The 25,000-nt window shown below is 30.1% G+C and overlaps 1 protein-coding gene and 1 long non-coding RNA gene across 5 annotated transcripts; one reads left to right on the top strand and one right to left on the bottom strand.

Moving 5' to 3' along the window:
* The first annotated feature begins 7,283 nt into the window (after positions 1 to 7,283).
* LOC121122393 (uncharacterized) lies at positions 7,284 to 8,091 on the top strand. The gene is made up of 3 exons (XR_005865790.2): positions 7,284 to 7,434; positions 7,654 to 7,800; positions 7,880 to 8,091. It is a non-coding gene; the product is annotated as an uncharacterized lncRNA (long non-coding RNA).
* Positions 8,018 to 25,000, bottom strand: Pka-R2 (cAMP-dependent protein kinase type II regulatory subunit). Of its 4 annotated transcripts, XM_040717367.2 has the most exons (8): positions 24,696 to 25,000; positions 24,036 to 24,479; positions 17,297 to 17,391; positions 12,895 to 13,085; positions 10,466 to 10,727; positions 10,241 to 10,396; positions 10,074 to 10,176; positions 8,018 to 10,002 (listed from the first exon to the last, which is right to left on the bottom strand). In XM_040717367.2, exons 2-8 carry the CDS (start codon positions 24,430 to 24,432, stop codon positions 9,872 to 9,874), a joined length of 1,335 nt encoding a protein of 444 aa, XP_040573301.1. In that variant the 5' UTR covers positions 24,433 to 24,479; positions 24,696 to 25,000; the 3' UTR covers positions 8,018 to 9,871. The 4 variants fall into 4 exon arrangements, with proteins under 4 accessions (XP_040573301.1, XP_040573303.1, XP_040573302.1 ...); XM_040717369.2 differs by lacking the exons at positions 24,036 to 24,479; positions 24,696 to 25,000 and adding an exon at positions 18,490 to 18,675 and having other exon boundaries at positions 17,297 to 17,793; XM_040717368.2 differs by lacking the exons at positions 24,036 to 24,479; positions 24,696 to 25,000 and adding an exon at positions 18,332 to 18,626 and having other exon boundaries at positions 17,297 to 17,793.

Here is a 25,000-nt window from a genome sequence, read left to right as displayed (position 1 = left end):
TAAAATACTGATGTGATTCTCAACTGCCTGCTTTATTATAATTTTTGAGGGTATAACGAAAGCTATAGCAAAATGTTTAATGAAGATATACTACGTATAATTGACTTAGACGTTTTTTATCCGTTACAGTAGATTTGAAAACGTCACACAAAAAAAAACAATATTGCAGGAGTGTGTATATAAAATCGAAAATGTATACAGAAAATGAATAACAAGAGCACTGTTTCTAGTTGATTTTGTTATTGGTCTCTTATTTACATATTCATAATTCATGTGCGTATATGTTAAGATTTGAATAAAATATAAACTCTGGTATGTTAAAACGAATTTTCATTGTCTTTACTTGTGAGCGTTGCTTTAGACGAAAGTACTCTATACATATTTTTTTTTCTCAAACTCCTATTATTAATTATTATTCATTCATTCTTGAGGAGGGAACACTTCATTTGAATTAATATAAGTATTATTGTATTAAGTAGTTACGTAGGAGTGGGCTCATGAAACCCCGAGAGTAACTCTGAATATTTCGTGGGGAAGTTATCTTCTATATTATCAAAGAAAAACTGTCCATTTAGCAGGTGTCTAATTACTCCAGGCAATGCTGGTACTACTGCTAGTTGTTTAACAAGACTAAGTGCCGTTTACTAACACTCAAATTTTTCTTTCATGTCCTGAGGTAATCAGATAAAGATCACATGGTATGGAATCTTGCCCCTTTTATGTAATGTATTGATTAATCAGAATTTGAACTAAATATTACTAAACAGGTATGGTTACTTATACTTAAGTCCTATAATTTAGCACTTATACTTAAGTTTTTATGAAACAAAAGTACTATACTTAAGTACTTTTAAGTATTTTCTAATAAAAATTATGAAGAAGATTCCACTTATTTTGTTAAAAAATGTTTTAAAAATAATAAATATTTTCATCAATTGTAATATGTAATAAATGTTGATGCAGGGCACATCGTTACCTCACTAACACAAAAATTTACAAGTTATTTTTTTCACAGCTCTCGATGTTTCCGCTTCTTTTCCCATGATCAGTATTCTCAACGTTGATTGGTCAAATTTGAATAGATTTTTGTTAAGCTGTGAACTATTCTCAACAGTTTTTTAAATAATATATTCACAGTTAGGAAGAATTGACCAAGAATTGGCTAACTATTTGGACCTTTTTCTGTGTGTGTGTGTTTTTTTTTAATGAAAGGTTGCAATATAAAATTTAATTAACGAAGTTGACTCTGAACGTATCATCTCTACAATTACCAGTGATTTATTAATAGATGGAAAGTGGTTTCAATCTTACCTCTAACAAGATAGAATTTTCAAATTATGATGATTATGTATGTTTTCTCCATTTCGGACGATAAATTGTCTTCATTGTAAGGGATTATTAAGCAAACTTCCAATAATTTATTTCCTATAAAAGTATTCCTATTCATAAAATGAGGTTAAGACAAAATAATAAATAAATTTATTATTCATCTAAATATTTTCTACTGTTAAATAAATAAATATCCAACAGTTGGGATGAATGTCACAATTGACAAACAATCACATAATTTCAAGTCTTTTTTATCTCTCTTTTCTTTGGAGGAGAAAGGTTGGTATACTCAATGAAAATGTCCAAGTGTTCAAATCTACAAAGATCTACCTTTACATGGAAATAAAGATGATGATTTGAATTTAGGCAATCATTTTATTCAGGCAATATTTTAATTCAAGCCCCAAAATATTCGCATTTATTTTGGACATTGAATTTTAGTTTATCTGTACAATAATCACAATATTATAATACTTATGAAAGGTCAACAATCTCAAGGCAGAAAATATTTTTTAATACTTCTATAAAAAATATGAAGAAGTAATTTCAATCTATGTAAGTATGTATGAAATTACTTATGAATATTTGAGCCAAAGTTTAAGGTGACTTTTAATTTATTTTCAAGGACATCATATTTAATCTCTATTTTCACAAATATTTATACGATCTAGGAAAATAAAATATGTGTTTTTTTACTCAGTAAAATTTGCTATGTTTTACGCGATGTAATTTCTCAACTTTAGTTACTAGTTGTCCAAATACGTCACTCATTTCAAATTCTTGACTATTGATATCTAATAGTATGGATATTCTCAATTTAGTAATATTTAATTCTTCATAATAAATCAATGTTCAGGACACTTAAAGATCATAAAGCGGACAAAAAAAAATATATCGTGTACTTTCATTTTAGTGGCGTAATTTATTCAGGTTGTAACCTTGTTTTTACAGGGAGGAAGAGGGGATGACGTTTATAAATTAAAATCAAGATAATATAATGATTAATTATTTTTTATTGAACTAGAAATGGGAAAAAATGATAAAAAATATGGAAACTGACAGTTTTTTAATGTAAATAAGACATTTCATAATTATTTATAAATATTTGACGAAATTTATGTTCTCTAGTTAAATAAAAAATTATAAGGGTATCTTCTGTAACTTCCACCTGAAGGTTCCATCAATTTCTGTCACCTGTAGGTCGGGGTCGCCATTTATCCCTTTTTCCATCTAAAAAACGAGCATTTCCTTAGCATATTAGCATGGTCCCTCTTTTGAGCCTGGTCAACTAAGGGCCTATTTTCGGGGGGGGGATTCATATATGGGAGGGGGCTTATTCTATATACAAAATACAAAAATTGTTTTTTATAGCTCAAGTTCACATAGTAGGTTAAGCTATACATCAAAAAGTCTCGAAAAAAAACAATACGAATAAGGACGTTTTCTAAATTTATTCAAAATCAAAAAAGTTATGGGAAATATAAAGAAATCGGTGAAAATTGTAGTTTCGTTTCTTCCAGATGCAAAAAAATGGAGGTCTATACATTAAGAAGAAATAAAATTAATCTTTATCAATACGATTTCCACTGCCTCCTTGACCCATGCAACGCCGGATAACCCTTTGCTAGTATTTGTATGAATTTAAAACTAAGACAAATATTATAGCTGTATAATGGTAAAGAGTTCAATACTAACAGAAATTTACCATCAATAATGATATTTTATCGCCATAATAGGCTGTTTTATTTGGGTTGGTGCTCCCCCAGATAGTATTAGAACCATAGAGATGGAGTGCTTACCCTGATGAAATGCAAATGAATTTTTTTTAGCCGAAAGGTAGTTGTTGAAAATAATGGGAAATATAGTTATTTATACATCAATCACTTCCGGGAATCAACCTATACTTCTATTAAAACCGAAGAGTTTGATTGGAATACATAGGGACTGTTTAATGTCCAGCACGAATTGTCTATAGGTGCACGGCTTTATTGGATAGAGGACACCTTAGTGCCTATTAATGTAAGTCAAATAGTCTCTATTGGCTCATAGTTGATATATTTAGAAAATAACAGGGACAAATCTATATTAATTAAGTACATAAATAAAATAGAAAATAATTGATGTGACTTTAGATAAGTATAGCAATGAGCGTTTGAAGCTAAAGCTCAGCGCCTCATATTAAATAAAAAAAGGGGAGTGCATACATTATTAAAGCAAAGTGCATCGACGCCTGATAACTCCGAGCAATGCTGAGTACTCACGCTAGTTTCCAATCAATCTTGATGAAACTTCGTCAACTGCTTTTAAGGATTCAATACTACTTGATGACAATGTTATCTATTTTACACAGTGATATTTGAATTAAATCAATTGAAAATCCCTATCAAATGACAAGATTTGTACAATTATTATTTTTTTCGATCGATTATGGAGGAGAAAAGTAAGATAATCAGAAATAAATGTCCTATTCTTTCCATTATAGCTGTTGATTCATTGTCTACAATATGGAAATAAGATTGTATAACGATGAAATAATATTTTTAATACATATTAGGGTCTTATATATAATCATTATAGGAGTACATTCCTGATATTCACTAAGGCTTAAGTCCTTTTATTTGTTGGCTCCATCCAACAGTTGACTATTTTCCTTAATATTAATGAAAAAATGTTTTTAGCATTATAAAACTTGGTTGTTTATGTCTTAAAAATGGCCAACATCAATAATACTGCCCATGAAAACACCCTATAGTTCACAACCAAGGTTGTGCACGGTTCAGGTTCAGCGGTTCTATCAGTCTCGGTTCTTTCATTTCAACTGTTCCAGTCTTGGCCTCAGTTTTGCCATATCGGTACACATGTTTCGTATAAAGGGGGCCTCATTCAGGGGTATCTTGCAACATTTCCATAAAAAAAAGAGAAAAAAGGTCCAAAATCATTTCGTAACTAGCCAATTCCTCTTAACTACGGAATTATTATTTAACAATTGCTGAGAATTGTTCACAGCTTAATGACCAATCTATAAAATTGCATATACAGATGAACTACCACTGTGTGTTAGAGGGACTGATCGTCAAACACCAACACAATTGATGCAAGGAATTATCGATGGGCTGAAGGCAGATAAACTATTTTAAGTAGCAACAAAACCAAGTTTATGTTATTCACCAATAGAAGAAAAGGTTTCAATTTTATGCTTTACATGAATGGGACTGAGATACAGAGGGTTAAACCCTTCAAGTATCTTGGACTAATCATAAATGATAGATTTAAGTGTAATGAAAATCTAAAATATGTCATCACAAAGCCAAGGAGAAGCTTCTTTCCCCAGAAGGCATTCATGAGCCTGGACCGGGGACTCAGGCCACTCGAGTCTAGATGGGTTGATGAAACTTATGTTAGATTTGTCGTTAGTTATGGACCAATTGCTTTTTCAGCAAAACTCCAATCTAGCAAGTTAATGAAAACTGAGTTTTGCAAAATACAAAGACTGCCTATTTTAGGAATCATCGGGCCATGCGGTCGACACCAACCGCAACAATGGAAGTTTTATGTGGATTAATTCTGTTATATCTTTATGTACTAAGAAACATAAATAGACAACACACTTAAATGGTTCGATCATAAAGGACATCTAAAATACCTTTATAGCTACCTAGCGGGTCTAGAGTCACAACCCCGAACCAATATACACAGGTCTGGTCATATAGACAAGGGTAGGGAATATAAATCTAGTTGGATCACATACAACTTTATAAACATATTTTTAAAATGGGTAAACCCCTGAGCCCGATCTGTTGACTCTGTGAAGAAGATGAGGGAAAAAATATTTCATCTCATCTATGACTGTGGCTGTACAATGCAGGAAATGACAGAACTTGCTATGGAGCCTGTGGAAAAGAAAAGATCAATGGAGGAGCAACTTTTGAGGATTTTTAATATGTTGTGTAATTATGATTTATTTATTTATTTCGCCCAGTGGCGATAAACAAAGCCTATAAAGGTCGACTTATTTTATAAAATATAAAAATTATCGTTCTTAATAATAGTGATGCATTTATAATACAAATATAAAATACAAACACAAAAAAAACGTGACAGTGCAGAGGAAAAAAAAACAAGTGTCACACAAAAAAAACCTTTACTAAATTATTTATGATAATAAAATTAGAAACTCATAGATAAACCTCTACCAGCTGATATTGGATTGAGTTTATGTGTGGTGGGGTGTATCTAGGAGCTAAACAAACAAACTTAACGAGAGCAAATTTGATTTGAACCAATCAAAGGGGGAATATGGCGTAACACAAAAATTTATATTTTATTCTGTTATAAGCTGTTGATATTTCTGTTATCCTTATTAGCGTTCTAAAAGTCGATTGTTTGAATTAGATCTTGTTAAGCTGTGAACAATTTCCAACGATTATTGAACAATAATTTAATGTTTGGGAAGAATTGCCCATAATTCTGTTTTTTTAATGTGAAAGGGTTGCGAGATACAATGAAGGTGAGCATGCAAAGAAGTAGAAACATCGAGAATTGACGACATAAATACCACTGACCTATATTTATATAATAACTGGATACTCAGTAGGCAAAGAAAAGAAGACTCAACCGTTAGCGACATTTTATGTTATATCCCTGTAATAAAAAAACCAGGTAGTAGTAGTACTTATGTAGTAGTCAACAGCTGAAAGACGAGTCGCTCTTTTTCTCCTTTTTATTCAATAGGTTGTGCATCCAGTTACTATATAGATCGATGATAAATACTTTGTAAATTTATATGTTTGTGAGGAATAGAGATAGAAATGTTTTTATCTCTCTAGATATATTGTGAGGTAACGCAGATATGTATAAAATATGAAACGCAAAAACTTCAATATAGTTACATAATATTTAAATAATATCAATGGAAAAATGATGACATTTTTTAATATCATTATTTATTCAATATACCTATGTAATAAATGATATGATTCATGAGTAGCTGCAAATCTATCTACATACAGCACCCTGCCATTTTTCATGACATTTGGATTTTGAATAATGATATATATGTGCAATATGCATACATGGATAAAAAGTGATTACTCTCAAGGATTGTTCTGGCATGATGAGGAGGATGGAATAACCCCTCAGATACAATTATTGATATATGAGAGTATTGGATATTATTCTCAATATAAGAACTCAACTCTATTACTTGATGGAAACGAATATGATCTCTGAGAGAATTTAACCAATCAACGTTCAGAACACAGATATTGGGGGGGGGATACGGCATTACTTTACTAACACTAAAATTTATATTGTATTTTGATAATTAGCTCAGCTCTTGTTAAGCTGTTAACAAGACTCAATGAGGTAAAAAAGGAATCAAGAATCTAAAACATCAACTAACTTCTTAAAGACCGAGTCTTCCATCATAACCCCTCTAGGTTGTATTAAAATTATTATAGAAAATTAGATAATATGAACATTCTTAATTATATGGACTTGATAGAAAAAAGTGTATTAGTTAGTTTTTCCTGCCTTAGTGACAGATGATTATATCGTAGATACACGCAGATAATTAATGTACTGATATATCATTACTATCTGAGGTAATGGGAATGAATAAGAAATCAGTTAATTAGAAGATCCATTTTTTTTGCTGATTAACGAACAGCATAACAAGTTGACTGTTGGCAGGTCATCATCATGAATAAGTAACTACATATAGTTCGCAAATAAATTATGAAATATGAGAAGGACCCATGAGATGGTATATTAATAATTAGGGTGGATCAAAATATGTTACGTCAGTGGAGTCAAAGGTTTGGTTTGTGTTATCTTCGTATATCATCCTTTTTATAATGTTACACTTACGTAGCTCTATCATAGGTATATTAATATATAGATACCTTAAATTTTTAAGCAACTCAGGTATATAAGGTATGTAGCAATGTAAACAAGGAGTCAAAGAAAAGGAGGAGAGAAAAAATTCAGGCATAGCCTATATCAAATTTTTAACGATATGATAGAATAAAGAACTGGAATTGAAAATGAAGTGTTCCTTGATAGGTTCAATTTTGATATTGCTAGGCTTTGTCTTGTCTACTCAAGGTAAGTTAATCGAAATAACTATTTATAAACATTAGAAAAATCTGTATATTTGCTTACTTAAAAAAAAAACATTTGTTCTCATAATAATACCAATCAATTAGTTGATAATAAAAGGGATTATAGTAGATTGTACTATCATTGTACACAATATATAGTTAATTGTACTTCAGCTATACAACTCAGAGCTCCTTTTTTCTTGCATGATTCAATTCTTAACAGCCTATCAACTCATTGCTCAGTACGACTCCTACCCTTGGACTAAATGCTCTCCCTTTGAAGCTTCCAAGAAGAATTGTCCCGTTGGAGAGGCATGCCTAAAGTTAAAATCATTTAGCACCGGCTATGCCTGGAATTGGGCGATGAGATGTAAGTCCAGTAGTTTTTCTCCGCCAATAGTCAACTCAGACGTCAATAATATACATATTTTATATTTTTTTCTTTTCAGGTCAAAGTAGAGAGGAATATATTCAACAGGAGGATAAATACTTTTATGCCGGATAGGAAGACATAATCTTATCGAAAGTAACATAACACCACCTAATTACGTATATATATATATATGTATTAAATTCAGAAGAAGAAACAAAATTAATGCCACATTTATTATCTGTATATGATGAATAAAATGATAAATGTCAATATAACAATCTGATACTATCTTAACATTCAAATATGGGGGATTTTGTAGGAGTGGGATAAGGGATAATGACTTTTTCCTTTTTACAATGTTTGAAAATAATTCTTACATACATCAAATAACTAATTTGTTCTACAAATACATAGATATAGATTAATTAATTGTGTAATATTAATAGCTCTTTTGGTTTTCCATAGTGCTAAGGGAATTAAAGGCAAATAACCCTGCCTGGTTATGTATATCTATGAGAGAAGGGCCCATCAAAAGGTTTAAAATACGTAAAATACCTCACCCTGGTCCAGCCGTTTTAATATTATGTATGCAATAAAAAATGGGACTAAGTAATTGCCGAAAAGTTAAACATCATTGGGTACTACGAATGTGTATTGTAGTTTCTGTTTCCTTTTAATAGTTTTTTTTTTTAAGTTGTAAAAATTGTCCCTTGATTGGTTAATTCTTAGTTGGTTAGACACACATACATAATAACATGTAATCTTGAATTTCACTGTCGTATCACATTACATTTGACTCTTCTTGTGCAACAACAGGATGTACAAAATTTGTATAAATAAGAGCTCCAATAACAATTGTATTATTATTATTCCCATAACATCATCATCATTAGTACTATGTGACATATTCCTTACAAAAATTATATTTTCAATGTATGAATATATACCTATATAATTATAGGTATACGTATAGTATTGCTCATCTACGATTAATCCCTAATGTATGCACGTATACTCAAAAGTCATCCACTTTTGCTTTTGGAATTGACACGTCTTTATTTCTGATTGGGTTGGATTCGTGTACATAATAAATATATATACCTTGGTTTGATTGATAAAGGGCATTTGAAGGGTAGGACTTTACAAATAACATACTACATATAATTATCTATACATTTTTTTGATAGGGCATTGTGGCATCCTACAAATAACTATATAACTATTATTAATAATAAAAAGAGATTGTCCAAGATTCTATTTTGTCATACATCATCTTACTACTAATTGTTGTGTCAATCCTTCCCTCCTGGATTGTACCTATGCATACTGCATAGGAGAAAAAATGATTTAATAAGTGCTTTGCAATATTTTAGAAGAAAAAAACGACATTAAGACACAAAAATCAAATTTAAAAAACTGGTAGTTACTACCAATGCAATGCAATGTATTAGCTTCATGCTTCGTTTTTTGTATTTTTTTAAAGACAGACCTGAACTATTTATCTATAAAATATATTATATACTCTTTGGAAGCCTATCAAGCTGCGATGTATGTATGTATGTAAGGGATTCGTTGTTAGAATACAATACAAGTATGATTACACATTAGATCTATTACAGAATTCGTATGACACAAACATTTGTGAATTTCGTTTGATATTATAATTGAAATTTTTTGTTTGTCGAAAAAAAAAAGTTTTCTCACAATTATTAGAGTTAAAGATATTTAATAATTATTTCGATTTTTTCTTCTTCTCCTTTTGAAAAGATTTAATCATAATTTTTATGTTATAATAATAAAAATATAACTCAATAAACGGGTCATCATCGACTAATTGTTACATGTAACATGACACCATCTTGACCCGACATCGTCACAAAAAAATTTAAAAAATGAAACAACTAAAAATATATAAAAATGACAATAAAAGGGGGATGGATGGGTGGGTGGGTGGTTGTCTTGGGATTATTGAAACTCTGTCATTATTATTATTAGATTTCGTCATAAATTAAGTCCATGTATTGTTTATATTTCTTGAATAGTGTTTCTTTAAACCAGCACACTCTTCTTATCTAACATCGGAGATAGCTGCCTTAGATCCAAATATTCTAACAATTTGTTCTTCATAATCTGGTATGTTTTTCTCCATTAGTTCCAAACAGGGACCCAACAAGCGTTCAAAAGCCTTCACGTCCAAAACTATTTTGTTGTTTTAATAGAATGAAAATAAATTATTTGAATGAATAGGTATTTATTTATGGGCAACCTACATGCAAGACGAACATTTCCTTCAGCTTTTACAGTAGCTGCTCGTGGCTTGTGCGTAACTAAAGCCAATTCACCGAAGTATTCGCCTTTTTCTTGATTTTTTATCTACAAATACAAAAAATAATTAATTCATAAAAAACATGACAGGAAAAACATTTGTAGGACTTACAAATTTTTCTTGGTCATTATTCATCATGGATATTGACACCCGTCCATCTTCTATAAAGTACATGCCGTCAGCTACATTTCCCTGTTTGACAATGATTTCTCCAGAATCAAATGAGCGGGATACAAGAGCATCAGCCAAGTTCATCCTTTCATAAGGCTATAATATACAATAGGATATGATATTAGATCTAGAGGAGGGGTTTGTTAAATATTTGAAATATCTCACCGATAGAGTAGATAGCAAAGGAACACTCTCCAATAGTTTCTCATACATTTGTCTCTTTTGAAAAGCGTTCCTTAAAACAATTTTACGAAAAGTTGAGCGATCCATGGCCCAGAGTAGACCATCAGTTACGGCCTTGATTGTAGCAGCTCTAGGCATGTTGTACATTAGAGCTAATTCTCCAAAACTTCCTGTATTATCGTAGTTTCCAATGGCTTTATCACCTGAGGAATCCCCTGTTTTGACATAGATATCATAGATGCCGCTGAAATGGGATAAATATTACAATATATATATTTTTTATGCATTACTTTGATTGAAGAAGTATAAAGGAATTTGGCAGATGAGTTAAAGAGTAAATTTATAATTTGTATTTGAAGGGACAGTCAAGGATAATTTTAATATTTTAATCTTTCTTTTTGATCTACATCAGGGATTGTGGTTCTCACTCCATAAGAATCTAACCAACCTACTTAAATGATTAGATTTTACAAATAATGTACATACATTTTGCAATTTGCACGTTTTATAACGTGTCTTATATGTACAATTATAACACTAATCATTTTTACATTCAATTTTAAATCCTTTAATTTTGACCAATCATTATTGTAATATTAACTGGTCAAAATCAAACGATTTGAAACTTCGAATACCAAACTGCTCTAATACTTGCCTGTTTTCAGCGTTTCACCGCACTAAGGGGTCAATAAATATATTTTTCAAATTTAGAATTGTCAAAAAATAGGAAACCTGATTTAAGAAGTCATCTGCGGTTGTTTTTTCAGTTACCCTTGCCTGACACTGCTTAGTACAGATTTGACTGTATTTCTTAGAGATGGAAATTCGAATTTTCTAAAGTAATGCAGAATACTAATGAATTAATAATCATTTCTATAAAAAGTTAAAGGTCATTACATGAAAAAGTAATTGAAAAAATCAGTTATTTCATAATATGTATAAGTATGACGAGAATTTAACACGGTCAGCACGCGAAAGAATCATTTTTTCACTCCTTTAAAATGTATCTAGTTTTTTTTAGATAGGCACTGACACTTATCAGTTATCACAAGTACATAGATAGGGGAAGGCCGAGGATTCTTCAGTACCCAACTCTGGCGAACAAACGTGCCTGTTGTAAAGCATAATTATATAAAATAATATAGAAGAATAAAAAATACACAGAAATTGAATCACATGTTGCAACTGAGCGTTAGAATATCTTGAATTTTTCCTCAATGAGTGATTTTTTTAAATTTTGATAGTAAAATAATCAATAATTCAAATGATAAAAGTTACAACAAAAAACTGATTACGTTATTATAAAAATGTTGATCATCTGTAAAATAACTTTTATCACACAAAACCAGTTTTTATCCATATCTCGAAGAAAAGTAAATAAAAATTATTGATTTGTGTTTAACATAATCTGCATTATACTTTATAATTGTAATGTAACTTTCTTGATACTGGAGAAAAGGGATATGTTGCAACTGTTCCTGCCGGTCTTCTCTACCTTAAATCATTCATCTAAAAGAAATGCAACTTTTTAATATACAAAATACCAACTTCCTACAAGAATGTATAAGCAATTATATAACAAAACTAAATAAAATAACGAGGAATCCTACAGAAAAAAAGACAGGAGACAGATAAAAAACCAAAGTAGAAATAAAAAGAATATTATTATGCAATGAAAGAACTGAAAACATATAAGTATGTATAATTATTGATTTTGAAGAAATTTAGAAGAAAAAAATGAATGGCGTGTATAATATACGTGGTTCATCAACATAAAAATGAGCTAGAAGGATTTTTTTTTTCAAAATGGAGTCTGAATGACATTTGTATTTTTTTATAAATTAACGTCAATTTCTATTAAAAAATTATTCTGATTAATTCTTTGAAGGTCCCGCAAATTGCACTTAAAGTAGCAAAACTTCATTGTAACAATGAATGAATTACAAATTGATATTTATCACCCTCAAGTAACAGTTAAACCCAATTTTTGAACAACAATTTCTGAAATATAGTATGTTTATAAATCAAAACATCATTGGAGATATTTTAACAATAATTACCCATCTTTTACGCCCTTACACAACTTCATACTATTGTATATATTTACAGGGCTACATGGCTCTACAAAGTACCCACCAAGTGTAAGAGGTTATAAATTGAAAGGGGCCAAATATATTAGTATAAATTAAATGTAGGTTTTAAACTATAGTTAGCGTTCTTGGATATGAGAAATCATCTTAAAAATTTGAATACAAAGTTTTTAACTGAGAGAAATATCTTTATGAAATATTGGATTTTGGATACAAGGAGAAAAATGAATTGGGCATTCCTTCTTTCTTGATTTTTTCTGTGTTTTTGTATTTTCTCACCATATATATATATATATATATATTGATATATGAAATATGTACCTTTCAATGATGTAAAAGTTATCTCCGTCATCTCCTTGTCGAATAATATTCTCGCCGGATGCCACACTTCTTTCAAACATGGCATCCAGGACTTGTCCTAATTGCTCCTGATCCAATGAGCGAAATAATAAGCTACCTCGAACAGCTTCAAGAAGACTCTGACGTTGTTGATCTGATTTGGGATACACGACCTAGAAAAAAAATAATATAGAAATTTGCATTAAAAAAGTGGGGAGGGGGGAGGAATATATATCATAATAATACAAAATAAATCAATTTTTTCGCCTTCTTTTATTAGAAGAAAAAGATTGATTCTACATACATATACATTATTCATACATGAAACTCAGATGGTACATATAAACACTTAAATATGATTGATTTAAAAGTATAATCATTTAATAAAGGTACATGTGATTGGCTAAATTTTAATTAATATCATTTAAAGAGTGAGTAATTCATCGAAGCGGGTAATAAAAACTAAAAAGTGTTAAGTTTCATGAGCTTAGGATTATATTATTAATATTATAGTAATAAGAGTAGGAAGGAGTCGAGGGGGCTAGTAATCATCGTCGTCAGCCTTTGCAACTACTTTTGCTTTGGGATTCAAAGATTTGTAAGTTAAGTATACCTATAATAAAACATACTTTTTAAAACAAAAGAAATATGAATATAGTTCTCATAATATTTATAATAATTATTAATTAATACATAGGACTATAAAAGTGTTCCTTTAACATTGAATCCCCCCTAAAAAAAATGATGAGAATATTAATGAAAATATGATATTTCATATTTCAAGAATGGAAACGAGTTTACACATATTATATGTAGTATAGACATAGTACATCATATATATGTAAGGATGTGTGTCATTACGTAATTTTGTTTGAGCGAGATCATCATCCCTTTACTATGTATTTTACTCATCTATACTGATTCAATAACTCGTTTGCCAATAAGAAGAAATATAAAATTATGAGGATAAATAGAGTAAAGGACTCCCAAAAACAAAACAAGAAGATAAGATCCAAAAAATTCCTGATAAATGATAAAATCATAACTTATTTCCTCTTTAACATTCATACAGGGTCTTTAATAGGTACAACTCCAACAATAGCACCATAGGTAGTAAATATAGGTGATATGACTCAACCTAGTAAGAGGTTATTTATCCCATAAACATAATCCCTTCTACACTGGATATTATTATTATTGAAGGACAGACAGGCAGGCATATGTTAGAATATTATCTACAGCAGCAGCAAACCAATTGTTTTGTCATATGTAGATTGTAGAGTTTATTGTTATTATAAAAAAGGAATAGGAGTTGAAATCCACTCATAAATAAGTAATCAAAACAAGTTCACTAAGTAAGTAAATAGATAATAATGAAGAGAAGTTATTTATGAGTCATTCTTTAGCTGCTACATAAGTTAGTATAATATTGGATATTGTAGAATTACCTACGTATTAAATCCACAATATGTATCAATATGGTCACAAATCATTGAATCAAGGATAAATACGTATTCATAAATAAATGAAATACATCTCCCACACATCTTTCTTCTCTCTCTCTCTATATATATATATATATATAAACACCCTCAAGTTACAGTTAAACCCAATTTTTGAACAACAATTTCTGAAATATAGTATATTTATGTATCAAAACATCATTGGAGATATTTTAACAATAATTACCCATCTTTTACGCCCTTACACAACTTCATACTATTGTATATATTTACAGGGCTACATGGCTCTACAAAGTACCCACCAAGTGGAAGCATCATAGTCCTACGGCTTCAGATCATGGTGTATGTAGGCAGTAAACTAATTAATATAAAGTTATGTTTTCGTAAATGGAAGAAGAGAATAATTATGGCATAGCTACAAAAGGAACATTCATCCGAATACATTAATAACATATTTAATTTGAAACATACTATTATATCAAACTTAATCCATTTTTTATTTTGTACGTATTATTCAATCCTAAAACTTTATCCATGACACTTTTCTTACATATTATGTACTATAGTTCCAGTTTCATCATGAATGAGTTATGAATAGTGTTTCAATGATTTATGATTCTTCGTTTGTATTATAAATATACGTATGATACTGAGAGATTCAAACATTATTAACAACAAACGCAACATAATTTTTCTATGCGAATATGTGTTCCTTATCATATCATAAATACAATTTTATCCTTGTACAATGTAAATATAACTATGGGCAATGATACCTATATCAAAACCATTGTCAAATTATTAGTACACAAGGTTTGATTTGACACACAAAGTGTATATGAATAATATTGTATATTGTACATAATATAAAAACCCGTTCTGATAAAACTCACAGAGCTAGATAAATAAAATGTTCAAATTGTATACATATTATTATGTAGTTTATGGATTTCTCTATATTGAGAAGAGTGAGTGAGGTAAAGGGATTTAATTGTTTCCAGAGAGTGTTAAATATTATGTATGTATACATATAAAATATTACCCCATCTTTTTTTTTTTTTTTTATAAGTCATGATTCAAAACTAGTACACCCCATTTCCCAAAGCCATTTAACATAAATTATTGTTAAATCATTGTTTTAGCATATTACATTTTGTTGTCGTTTTTTACTCATCACCAATTAATTAAATATACTGTACAAATATTTCCTGAACATATTGCAAATAATATGTACACTTAAATAATATATTAGATTCTTTTGCAAAACATGGACTCAATAATCTTTTACAAATTGTGACGTGTGAGATAAGCAAAAAAAAAAAGTAAAAATGGAATGGATTTACATACTAACATACATATTCAAAGGGTCACACTTTCCTAGGAATGAGCGTATGTGAAATAAAGTTAAAATCAATCATAATATAGCACTGCAGCTGTATAAAGATATCTTGACGCGGAAACATGGGTATACTGATAGGTGGATACTGACTTGTAGGTGATGGGCCCAGGATATCTATGAACATAGACACACCCTTCTTAGTTCCAAGAATGTTTACGCATATACATATAAATAAAGGTCAAACTATTCACATATCTCGTAGAAATTCAAAACTACTTCATCTTATGGATCACAACATAGGTCAAACTCATATTATTCATGATCTAAAGTGATGTTGTGTACAAGTTAAACAAGTTTTTAACTTGTACATCCATACATTTAGTTACAACTTCTACCCTTCATCATAACACCTTATTTTAAATTATTTTCCTTTAATAAATGCTATCATTTCATTTTGATCTATTAAAATCACGGATGATGTATTTAAGAGTAATGGATAAAATAATAACTGTATTAAGCTCCATAGAATATGTACTCATCATTGCCAATTAGTCATTGTAATACAAAAAGACAATAATTCATAGAATATATTCCATTATTGAATTATCCTACTCATCACAAGTCCTCTACAAAATCTTCATCTCACTTTTGGGTTGCACCTTGTACAAGTTAGAAATTGTACAAAATCCTATATATAAATATATACTAAACGACATATGTATATGTACGTCGATAGATGGGTGAAGTAATCATCATATATACAATCTCTGACGGAAACATACACACAATATGATATTTAATAGAAGTATACATAATATGTATTGAGTACATTCTATATAAATTTAAGAGACCTCATTTGATGAATACATTTGATGTATTTTTAGGTAATGATATATAGACATTGATAATTAAATTCTTCATTAGCGTGAATGGTGTTTGAAAAAACTAATAAGAAGAATGCATTTTAGTAAGGGGTGTCCAGATTCTATCGACAGAATGCCTTCAAAATGTGTGTAAGACATTCGTTAAATGTATGTATGTAAATTTTTACATACATATATTATGAATAAACTCAGTCTGCAATATACAGTACGTAGGAGAGAAAATTCCTACACTACTACACATGATAACGTATTATTTAAATATCTACTACAAAGACGGAAATATTTAGAAAATATGTAAACAAATAGATAGATTGATAGTTGATCGATAATATTGTATATCTATGTGTGTATGTAATAAGGCAGATTTGTCTAACTGTTCTCATTGAGTAGAGTAAATCTGAACATATCTTATAACATTATAATTATGCGCCTACATGTATTGCGTCGTTTTCACTTACAATTAGTCAACTTCTCTTACCACAAACAAATAAACGTAACTATGCTAGATGTCATACCATACTTAGAATCCCCTCGACAAATTAAAGGGGTATAATAGTATACCCATATGACGACATATAATATGTAAATTTAAATATGTTACTGAGAATCAATAATGAACAATGATTTATCAATATAATAATAGTAGATTCACTAATAAGCAAATAGGCACTTGTTATAAAAAGGAATTGAATTCTTACCGTTTTTTCTTCTGTATCATCTTCTTCTGGATTGTACGCTTCGGCGAAAACGCTCTTCCGTCGCCCAGTGTCTCGATACGTTAGAACGGGAGCATCTGAAATGGAATCATCATTTTTAGAATCATCATTGTTATTATTAAGAGTCTGCTGTTGGTTTGTTTCATCATGCTCCACAACTATGGAAGAAGGAGAGTTTGATTCAGAGCAGAGTCCCTTCTCTCCTTCTATCGTAGGACTAGTTGTCATGATGGTAGGAGGAGCAGGAGGTGGAGGAGATACGATAATGTTCCCATCATCCCTACCACTCTGAATATTACAATTTGTCGTAAGACTAGTTTTCACGATTGGAGAAGGAGAAGATACGATGCTACCATCATCGCCACTCTGATTATTATTATTATAATTTGAATCATTTACACTATATGTCTCCGAGCGGTTGCGGAGCTTTTGAAGAACATTACCCATTCTTTGTAGGCGTGGAAGTTACTTATACTGGCCTTGTTATTAGTAGTTTTTTATGGTATGTATATTTTTTTTAATAATTAACAAATGGAAGGTGTTATCATAAGTATTCTTTCAATAAATTAAAAGAGGAATTAAAACTTTATTTTAATATTATATAGAAACTAGAATCATATTAGATAGAATGAAGGGAAAATTGAAAGAAGAAAAGTTAAATAAAATTTGTTGTTGACAAAGAAAGAAGCAATATAAGTGGTTGTTTTATGGAATGAATAAGGAATAGGATATGAAAGATTACATGTTAGATTTGTCAAGACATTATTATAATTATTGTACAATCAATAGTTGTACATCCCTGACAAAAATGAGATACTAGGATAAAAATAAGGATGGGTGACACAAATTATTAATAGATTTACCATGGGAATAGCTTTCAGATATCATAGCTTAGTTAATAGCCTTATTGATTGTGCTCTGTGACTTATTTACTTGAGGAAGGAGAAAAAAGATCAACAAACAAAGAATTCTCAAAGGTGGTGGAAGCTAACGGAATACTTATGAAATCAACTTCACTTAATAAATGTATATATATAAATATATATATATATTTGAGAAGGTCTTTCTAAAACCAAATTGTGATTTGAATAATATTTTGAACTATTAAATCAAGTCTATTCAGACTCCGTCACTGATGGTTGATTTTTATATAAAAGAAGAATATACAAATAGACAATTTATTATATGTAGTAGTTAGTTTCAACACAAAACTAAAATATTGTCCGCACTATAAGTAATTAATATCATTCAATCATATTTCGTTAAGCCGCGCTGGTATCTCTTTGAGAATCAACACACTAATTACAACTACGGACGGAAAGGCGTAGAAGAGATTGTGTTGTAAAGGAGAAAATATTTATGAGAGCAGATTCGTTATGCGTTTGTGTGCGTGTCTGTAGACTTTGCCACGCTCTGCGCGCTCTCAGAAGGTGGTTTTTAGCTTAGTAGAAGAGAACGAAGTAATAAATAAACAAGAGAGAGAAAGAAGGAGAAGAAGAAGGGGGGGGGGGAATGATGAAGCTCTCCTTCGCCTCTTCACCACATTATTATTGTTATATTATTATTTTCCTTCTATCTCTCTCTCCTTTATTTATTCTCCCTTCCATTGCAGACATTATTCACATGTTGTTTCTCTTAGCAGCTACTACTTATGAATAGCCAATTAATAATTATATAGGTATTACACCAAGTAGTTGTGGAAAGAGAGGGGATGAAAAATTCTAAGGAGTAGCTAAGTAGTAAAAATGTTGCTTCTTGACCCTCGTGGTCTCATTATAATAGCGTTTTACTTAATAACTAAGGGCAGATATACCTTATTATTACATCAGGCGTTGATTTCCTTTCTTAGCTATGGGAATGACATACATACAGTAATCAATCATGAAGTATTGCAGGGAGAGAGAAAAGAAGAGTTACAAAATGCCTCTTGCTTTCTCTATGTATAAGCGTTTAAAAGAAGACAGTGATGTCAACAGCTCAAATACTACTAGATACTAAAAAGCATATGTATGCATATAAAATACGTAAATGAGAGAGAAACGTGGAAGGATCCAGGCTATAGAGATTATTCCCTCTCATTGCAATTTGCTCTTTGTAATTGCTAGTCTTTATTTATAATGTATTTTAAAAATCTGCCAAGGAGTACAACCCCACCACATTCAAATAAATAAATATAATTAAATATCCAAATTCATGATACATGTCTGGATTTGTATATACTTTCTCTCCTTGAAGACAAAAGGAAAGCTTGGGTTATAATATGTACAAGCAATCATAGGAGTAAAAAAAAGAGGATTATTAATAAATCTCTAATAATTATTATTACCACAGTAAAAAATAAATGTAAGAGTATGAAAAATGTAATAGGAGAGTGGAGAAAGCAAAATTTATTTGAAAATATGTTTACATAAATCCAATGAATTTAAGCCTGAATGAAGACAACAAGCATCAAATAATACCTAGAATATAGTAACTTCAATCTGATAATTTATAATTATTCCTTCTTTGGTTATCTGGACCATTTTAAAAGGGATTAATGACTGCCGATACTTAAGCAAGATAACTACCATATCCTTGGTTGGAGCATTAACTATACACGGGCCGGACTTTAGATTAAAATAAAGGATAAATTTGCATTATTACAAATTTTTTATTCTGAATTAGCATTTGTGAACAAGGCTTTTTAGTAAAACAAAATTTTGAAGGAGAAAAAAAGATCTTTTTTTTATTAGTCGAACATGGCATTTGATCTATATATAGAGATGGGTTTTTTGTGAGAACGCAAGGAGATGAGGGGAGTGAGACTTATGGTACACCTAAATTAAGATCCTATAGCGAAAATGTTATAATAATATTTAAATTAATATATACTTATTTTATTATGCATTTAAAATCAATTTATACCAAAGATATGGTAGAATTTTTCCTATAGAGGGAGATGTTAACACCCCCACGACTTATTAAATAATGAACTAGAGAGAAGAAAGAGCATACACATCAACCGTTTTTCCTTTTCTAATTACTATACTTAGTTGTGTTTTTAATATAGATCCCTTCTTCACCTCGTGATCTTACAAAAACCCCTTTCTACCTATTTGATACATCCAAGAAGGGGTACGCAATTAAAAAATAGGATATTCATGATAATGACAAAAATCTAGAATAGGTTAAAATTACTAGAAAAGAGAACAATATAACAATTTTGAAGTTTTGGTAGAATACATATTTAGTTATGAGTATTTATACACATACCAAGCGCCCAAGCCCCCGTTATCTATTTTGTTAAGTGAGAAATTGAAACTGCTGTGTCATACCAATACAAATGATAAAAGAGAGGAATAGTGAGAAAACGTGATTAAAAGACCTTAGCATTGAATAATTAATTAAGATTTGATTACTTTATCCTGAGATTTTCATTACAAAAATTTTTTGTCCAAATATTATCATTTTAGTTCATATTTATTATTTTTTTGCCATTATAACAGTGCAGCTGTCGTTTTTTATAAAACTAATTGGGAAGTCTCGTCTTCTTATACTGAAAAATATGTCTTTAAAATTAAAATAAATGAGCACCATCAAAAATAGTCAAAATTGTTAACATTTTTGCCAAAAAGTAACCCAACACCCCACATTTGCAGCCCATTTAATGTTTTTTATGAAGTATACTCTTCATTCAAATTATAATTCCATATATGTAAGTATATTTTTATTTACTTTAACAAACTATGATGAGAAAAAAACATCTAACTTTGGTTGATCCAGAACAGTGAGGGTAATGGTTCCACGGATATTTGGACTGTTCGATTTATATTAATACATGAAGGGTTTTGAAATGAAAAATTCAAGAACAGCAAATCTCGGACAAAAAGGGGTATTGATACATCAATATTAAAAATGTATTTCACTTCATTTTCAGTTTTTCAAAAGTGTAAAAATGAATACTATTGGGTTCCATTGTACACAAAATTTATAACTTGGCCCAATTAAAAAAAAGTTGGGCATTCCTAGTACACCAATGTTTCAAAACGATGCATGTTCCCTCGAAAACAGATTTTACCATGAGCAAATAAAATGGCCCATTTTTACCTTTTTTAAATTTGAATTTCATTTCGAATTATATATTTTTTTAGAAAATAAACTTTGAATCATATTATTTTAAAGAAAAAAATTTGGAGCGAGGCCCTTATTTTTTTACGTTATTGCAATAATATCTTAAAACTGTTCTTTAAATATTCATTGGTTACAGCTATGGAACTAGAACAAATGTCCTCTCCCTCAACTCAAATAGTAGATTTACACATATTTTTTTTAAACTGCAAACTTGTTATAGAATTTTGAAGTACCCCTCCATAGATTACTAAACTGGGTCTTAAAATGTTTGTTTGTTTCATAAATGTTGGTGAGGGGGTCTAAAAATGTTCAGTTAAAAAAAATATGATGAATCATAAAGTTTGAGCCATATTGATAAAGTTTTAGAGGTTTTTTTGGGGGAAAAATATAATTCTTACCTAAAAATAGTCAACATATTATCAAAATAGATAAATCTATAATGAATAACTAATTTAGATGAATTAACAATATTTCAAAATGATTATTTATTTGAAAAAAAGGCGAATGAAATTGTATCGCGTACTGCACGCACATTTTCCCCACTTTATGTATAATGAAAAGATGGGTTTTTGTAAGGGCGCAAGGAATAGACGCGAGCGAAATATATGGTACACCTGAATTAAAACCCTTGTTTTATGATTTTTAGGGAGAAAATTGATTACTAGTATAAAGAGGAGAACATTCTACATTTAAAAAGCATTAGTACAGGGAAAATATTACAATTATAAATTCATTTTATGATGCATTTTTAAATCAATTTACACCAAAGATTGTGAATAATTCTTCTTTTAGAGAAGGGTTCACCAACAAGCACCCTTCGGCTTCTTCTTAGTCGCCCCTGGACTTGCTCAAAAAATAGCTTTTATGACAAATTTACTTATTTACTTTGAAAAAGAAACATAAATAAATTAATTTACAAATATTTGTCCTAAAATTATGAGTATTGATTTTTGTATGAATATTGTATACCTTTCATTTCTTAATTTGTGTTTATATGTACATATTTTTTGAGATGGTAGCCCTCAAGCCTTTTGGGAATATTAAAGTAGCCCTCAGCTTTAAAAACTCACACATTAACATTATATATATAATAATGAACAAAAGAGAAGACAGAGCAAACGCATCAAGCTTTTTTACTTTTCTAATAGTTATACTAAAGTTTTTTCAAGAGCCAGTCTACTAGGTATAGTGGCTATACTATAATATGTCCCATTGAGATCAGACAGACCAGAATGTAGAATCACCACATTATAAATATTATAGAAAGACTGGAACGAAAAATGGGCTCTTTATATCGACGGTCTGCAACCTATATTTAATTTGTATTTTGGTCTGATATAGGATCGCTGCACTCTTTAGTATTAATATATTTATATCTAGCAAGGGGGAACGAATGTTATAAACTTATACAACACCGACAAGGAATAGATTTCAAAAATGAAGTCAGAAGATACATGAACATACAGACCTACTATTACAACATATTATAGACTTTAATTCCATCACAGTATTCATCGATACATGATATCCTTTTACGTCAACAGAAAGGTCCTTCCCTATAACTCCAAGATATGATTAAATTAAGAGATAAGAGTTTCAATATCAGTTTCATGACTATGTCATATAATACTAAATAAACATATGCTCTGTGTTTGCACTTTGTAGATACATTTTGTACATTACGATACAATGTATGATTTTTATACATTATCATTATCATACATCATAGGTAGCCTCTGTAATGTAAAATAGGTGTAGCTAGTAATGATGATGAGTTTGTCAGTCTATATGCATATTTAAGTAAATAGGTAGTTATGGATAAAGGTAATGCATGTTATGTTGGGATGAAGTACAGTGTACAACTTAATCTTGCCTATATCCCTTCCAATTGTAGTATCATGAAGTAAATCCACTGTATTACTATGTTTACATTTCTTATCGTTCCAATAATATTTATTATTGTATTAATACTATTAAAATAATATGTACTTTATTGATTCCTAGAGAGGAATTTCATTTGAATAGAGCTTACTTAGTTACGATAATCTATGTGTATTACTTAGTTAATATGCATTGAAAGAAGATAAGTAGGGGGAGGGAGGGAAGCACATGTACTTAATACTTATGTGGGTAGGTATATAGTACGTACGTTTGTGAGACTTTCTTCATGAATGTGTAAGTATATTTACATAACCTGGAATTCTAAGGCAACCCCACGTAGTCATTCAAATCATCATCCCCTTCATCTCAAAACTAATTATAAATAATTAATATTATTATAAGGAACGAGAAAAGGGGACTCAGGGATGTAGGTACCTATGTATGTGAATCTATCTTCTTCTCCCCTTTAAATGGAACTAGTAGGTAGGTATAATTAAGTTCAATTAGTACCTATACATATAATACACACAATTAGCCTACAAATTTCCAACTATATTCGTCATATATGTATATAAAAGTCTTACACTAAACCTTCTTTTTATATGTACGCACATTGATATATCAATGTAAGCCAGGGACCCAAACCAAAATAATAATAGTCTACGCCCATTTTTAATCAATAAAATAATTAAATACTTTAGCGCACAAGTACCAAGTGTGTTTCTCTCACCCGCAATTTCCTCATCTGATATCATGGATTCATCCTCTGAATGACCTTGAATTTCATCAGACTGACGAGAACGATTGAGCCGAGAAAAGTACTCCAGGGCGTAATCCACAACGTCACCTGGTCTTTGAATCAAGTAATGGACAGTAAAGTTCAATAAAATATCATGAAGTTCTTGAGGGATCTCTGTTATATTATTATCTCTACGTTTATTATTCGGGCTTTGTCTTCCGCTGCTACTGCTCATGTTACTTGAGGAGGATTCTCTAGTCACGACAACTGTAGGGGTTGGTGTTGTGGAGTATTCGTTGTTGTTAATGTTATTATTGTTATTCGTACTTTGATTACTTTCAAAATTATAGGAAGAATGTCGAGCTGACGCGCCCTTTGGATTGTTCATAGCAGTAAATCCAAGGATTGCGATGAATTGATCAACACTTTACACTTCTGAAAGAGCAAAAGATAACTACTTTTACAATTAGCAACTAACAAGACCTGTGCATTAAACATATTATTATTCGTATTACTGTCCTCTATATCATCAAAAACATGATTAATTGTAGTGTTAAGCAATTTTATAATGACTATTGAAATGATATGCATAAATAAGTAAAAAACATATTTAATGTACATAGGTATTATTAATAAATACATAATACGTACGTAATTGTGGAAGAAGAAGAAGAATATTTATAGAAAGAAAGAACAAAATGTGGAAAGAGTAATTCGAGATTTAGGGATGAAGCCAAACAAAGTTACAAGTATTATATATATATATATATCAATGTGTCTTTGTTATCTATCCTTAATTATCTTTGACTCGTGATTTTTTTATATTTTTTCACTCCGCTCACCTCTTTTTATATCTTAATAATTTCAGAATGGAATATTCACTAATCTAAGGAGTAAAACGTCTTGGAGTGAAAAAAAGGCTGACTAATATGGTATATACACAAAATAGAGGAAGT

This window comes from Lepeophtheirus salmonis, chromosome 8 (genome assembly GCF_016086655.4).
Source record: "Lepeophtheirus salmonis chromosome 8, UVic_Lsal_1.4, whole genome shotgun sequence".
Taxonomy (NCBI): Eukaryota; Metazoa; Arthropoda; class Copepoda; order Siphonostomatoida; family Caligidae; genus Lepeophtheirus; species Lepeophtheirus salmonis.
This window is presented reverse-complemented; position numbering and strand designations above follow the sequence as displayed.

Coding starts and splice junctions, on each gene's coding strand:
- Pka-R2 (XM_040717367.2), bottom strand. CDS start 24,432: ATGAACAATCCAAAGGGCGCGTCAGCTCGACATTCTTCCTATAATTTT. Junction 10,728..12,894: donor AACTTTTACATCATTGAAAG/GTACATATTTCA, acceptor ATCCCATTTCAG/CGGCATCTATGATATCTATG. Junction 10,397..10,465: donor CTTTGCTATCTACTCTATCG/GTGAGATATTTC, acceptor TGTATATTATAG/CCTTATGAAAGGATGAACTT.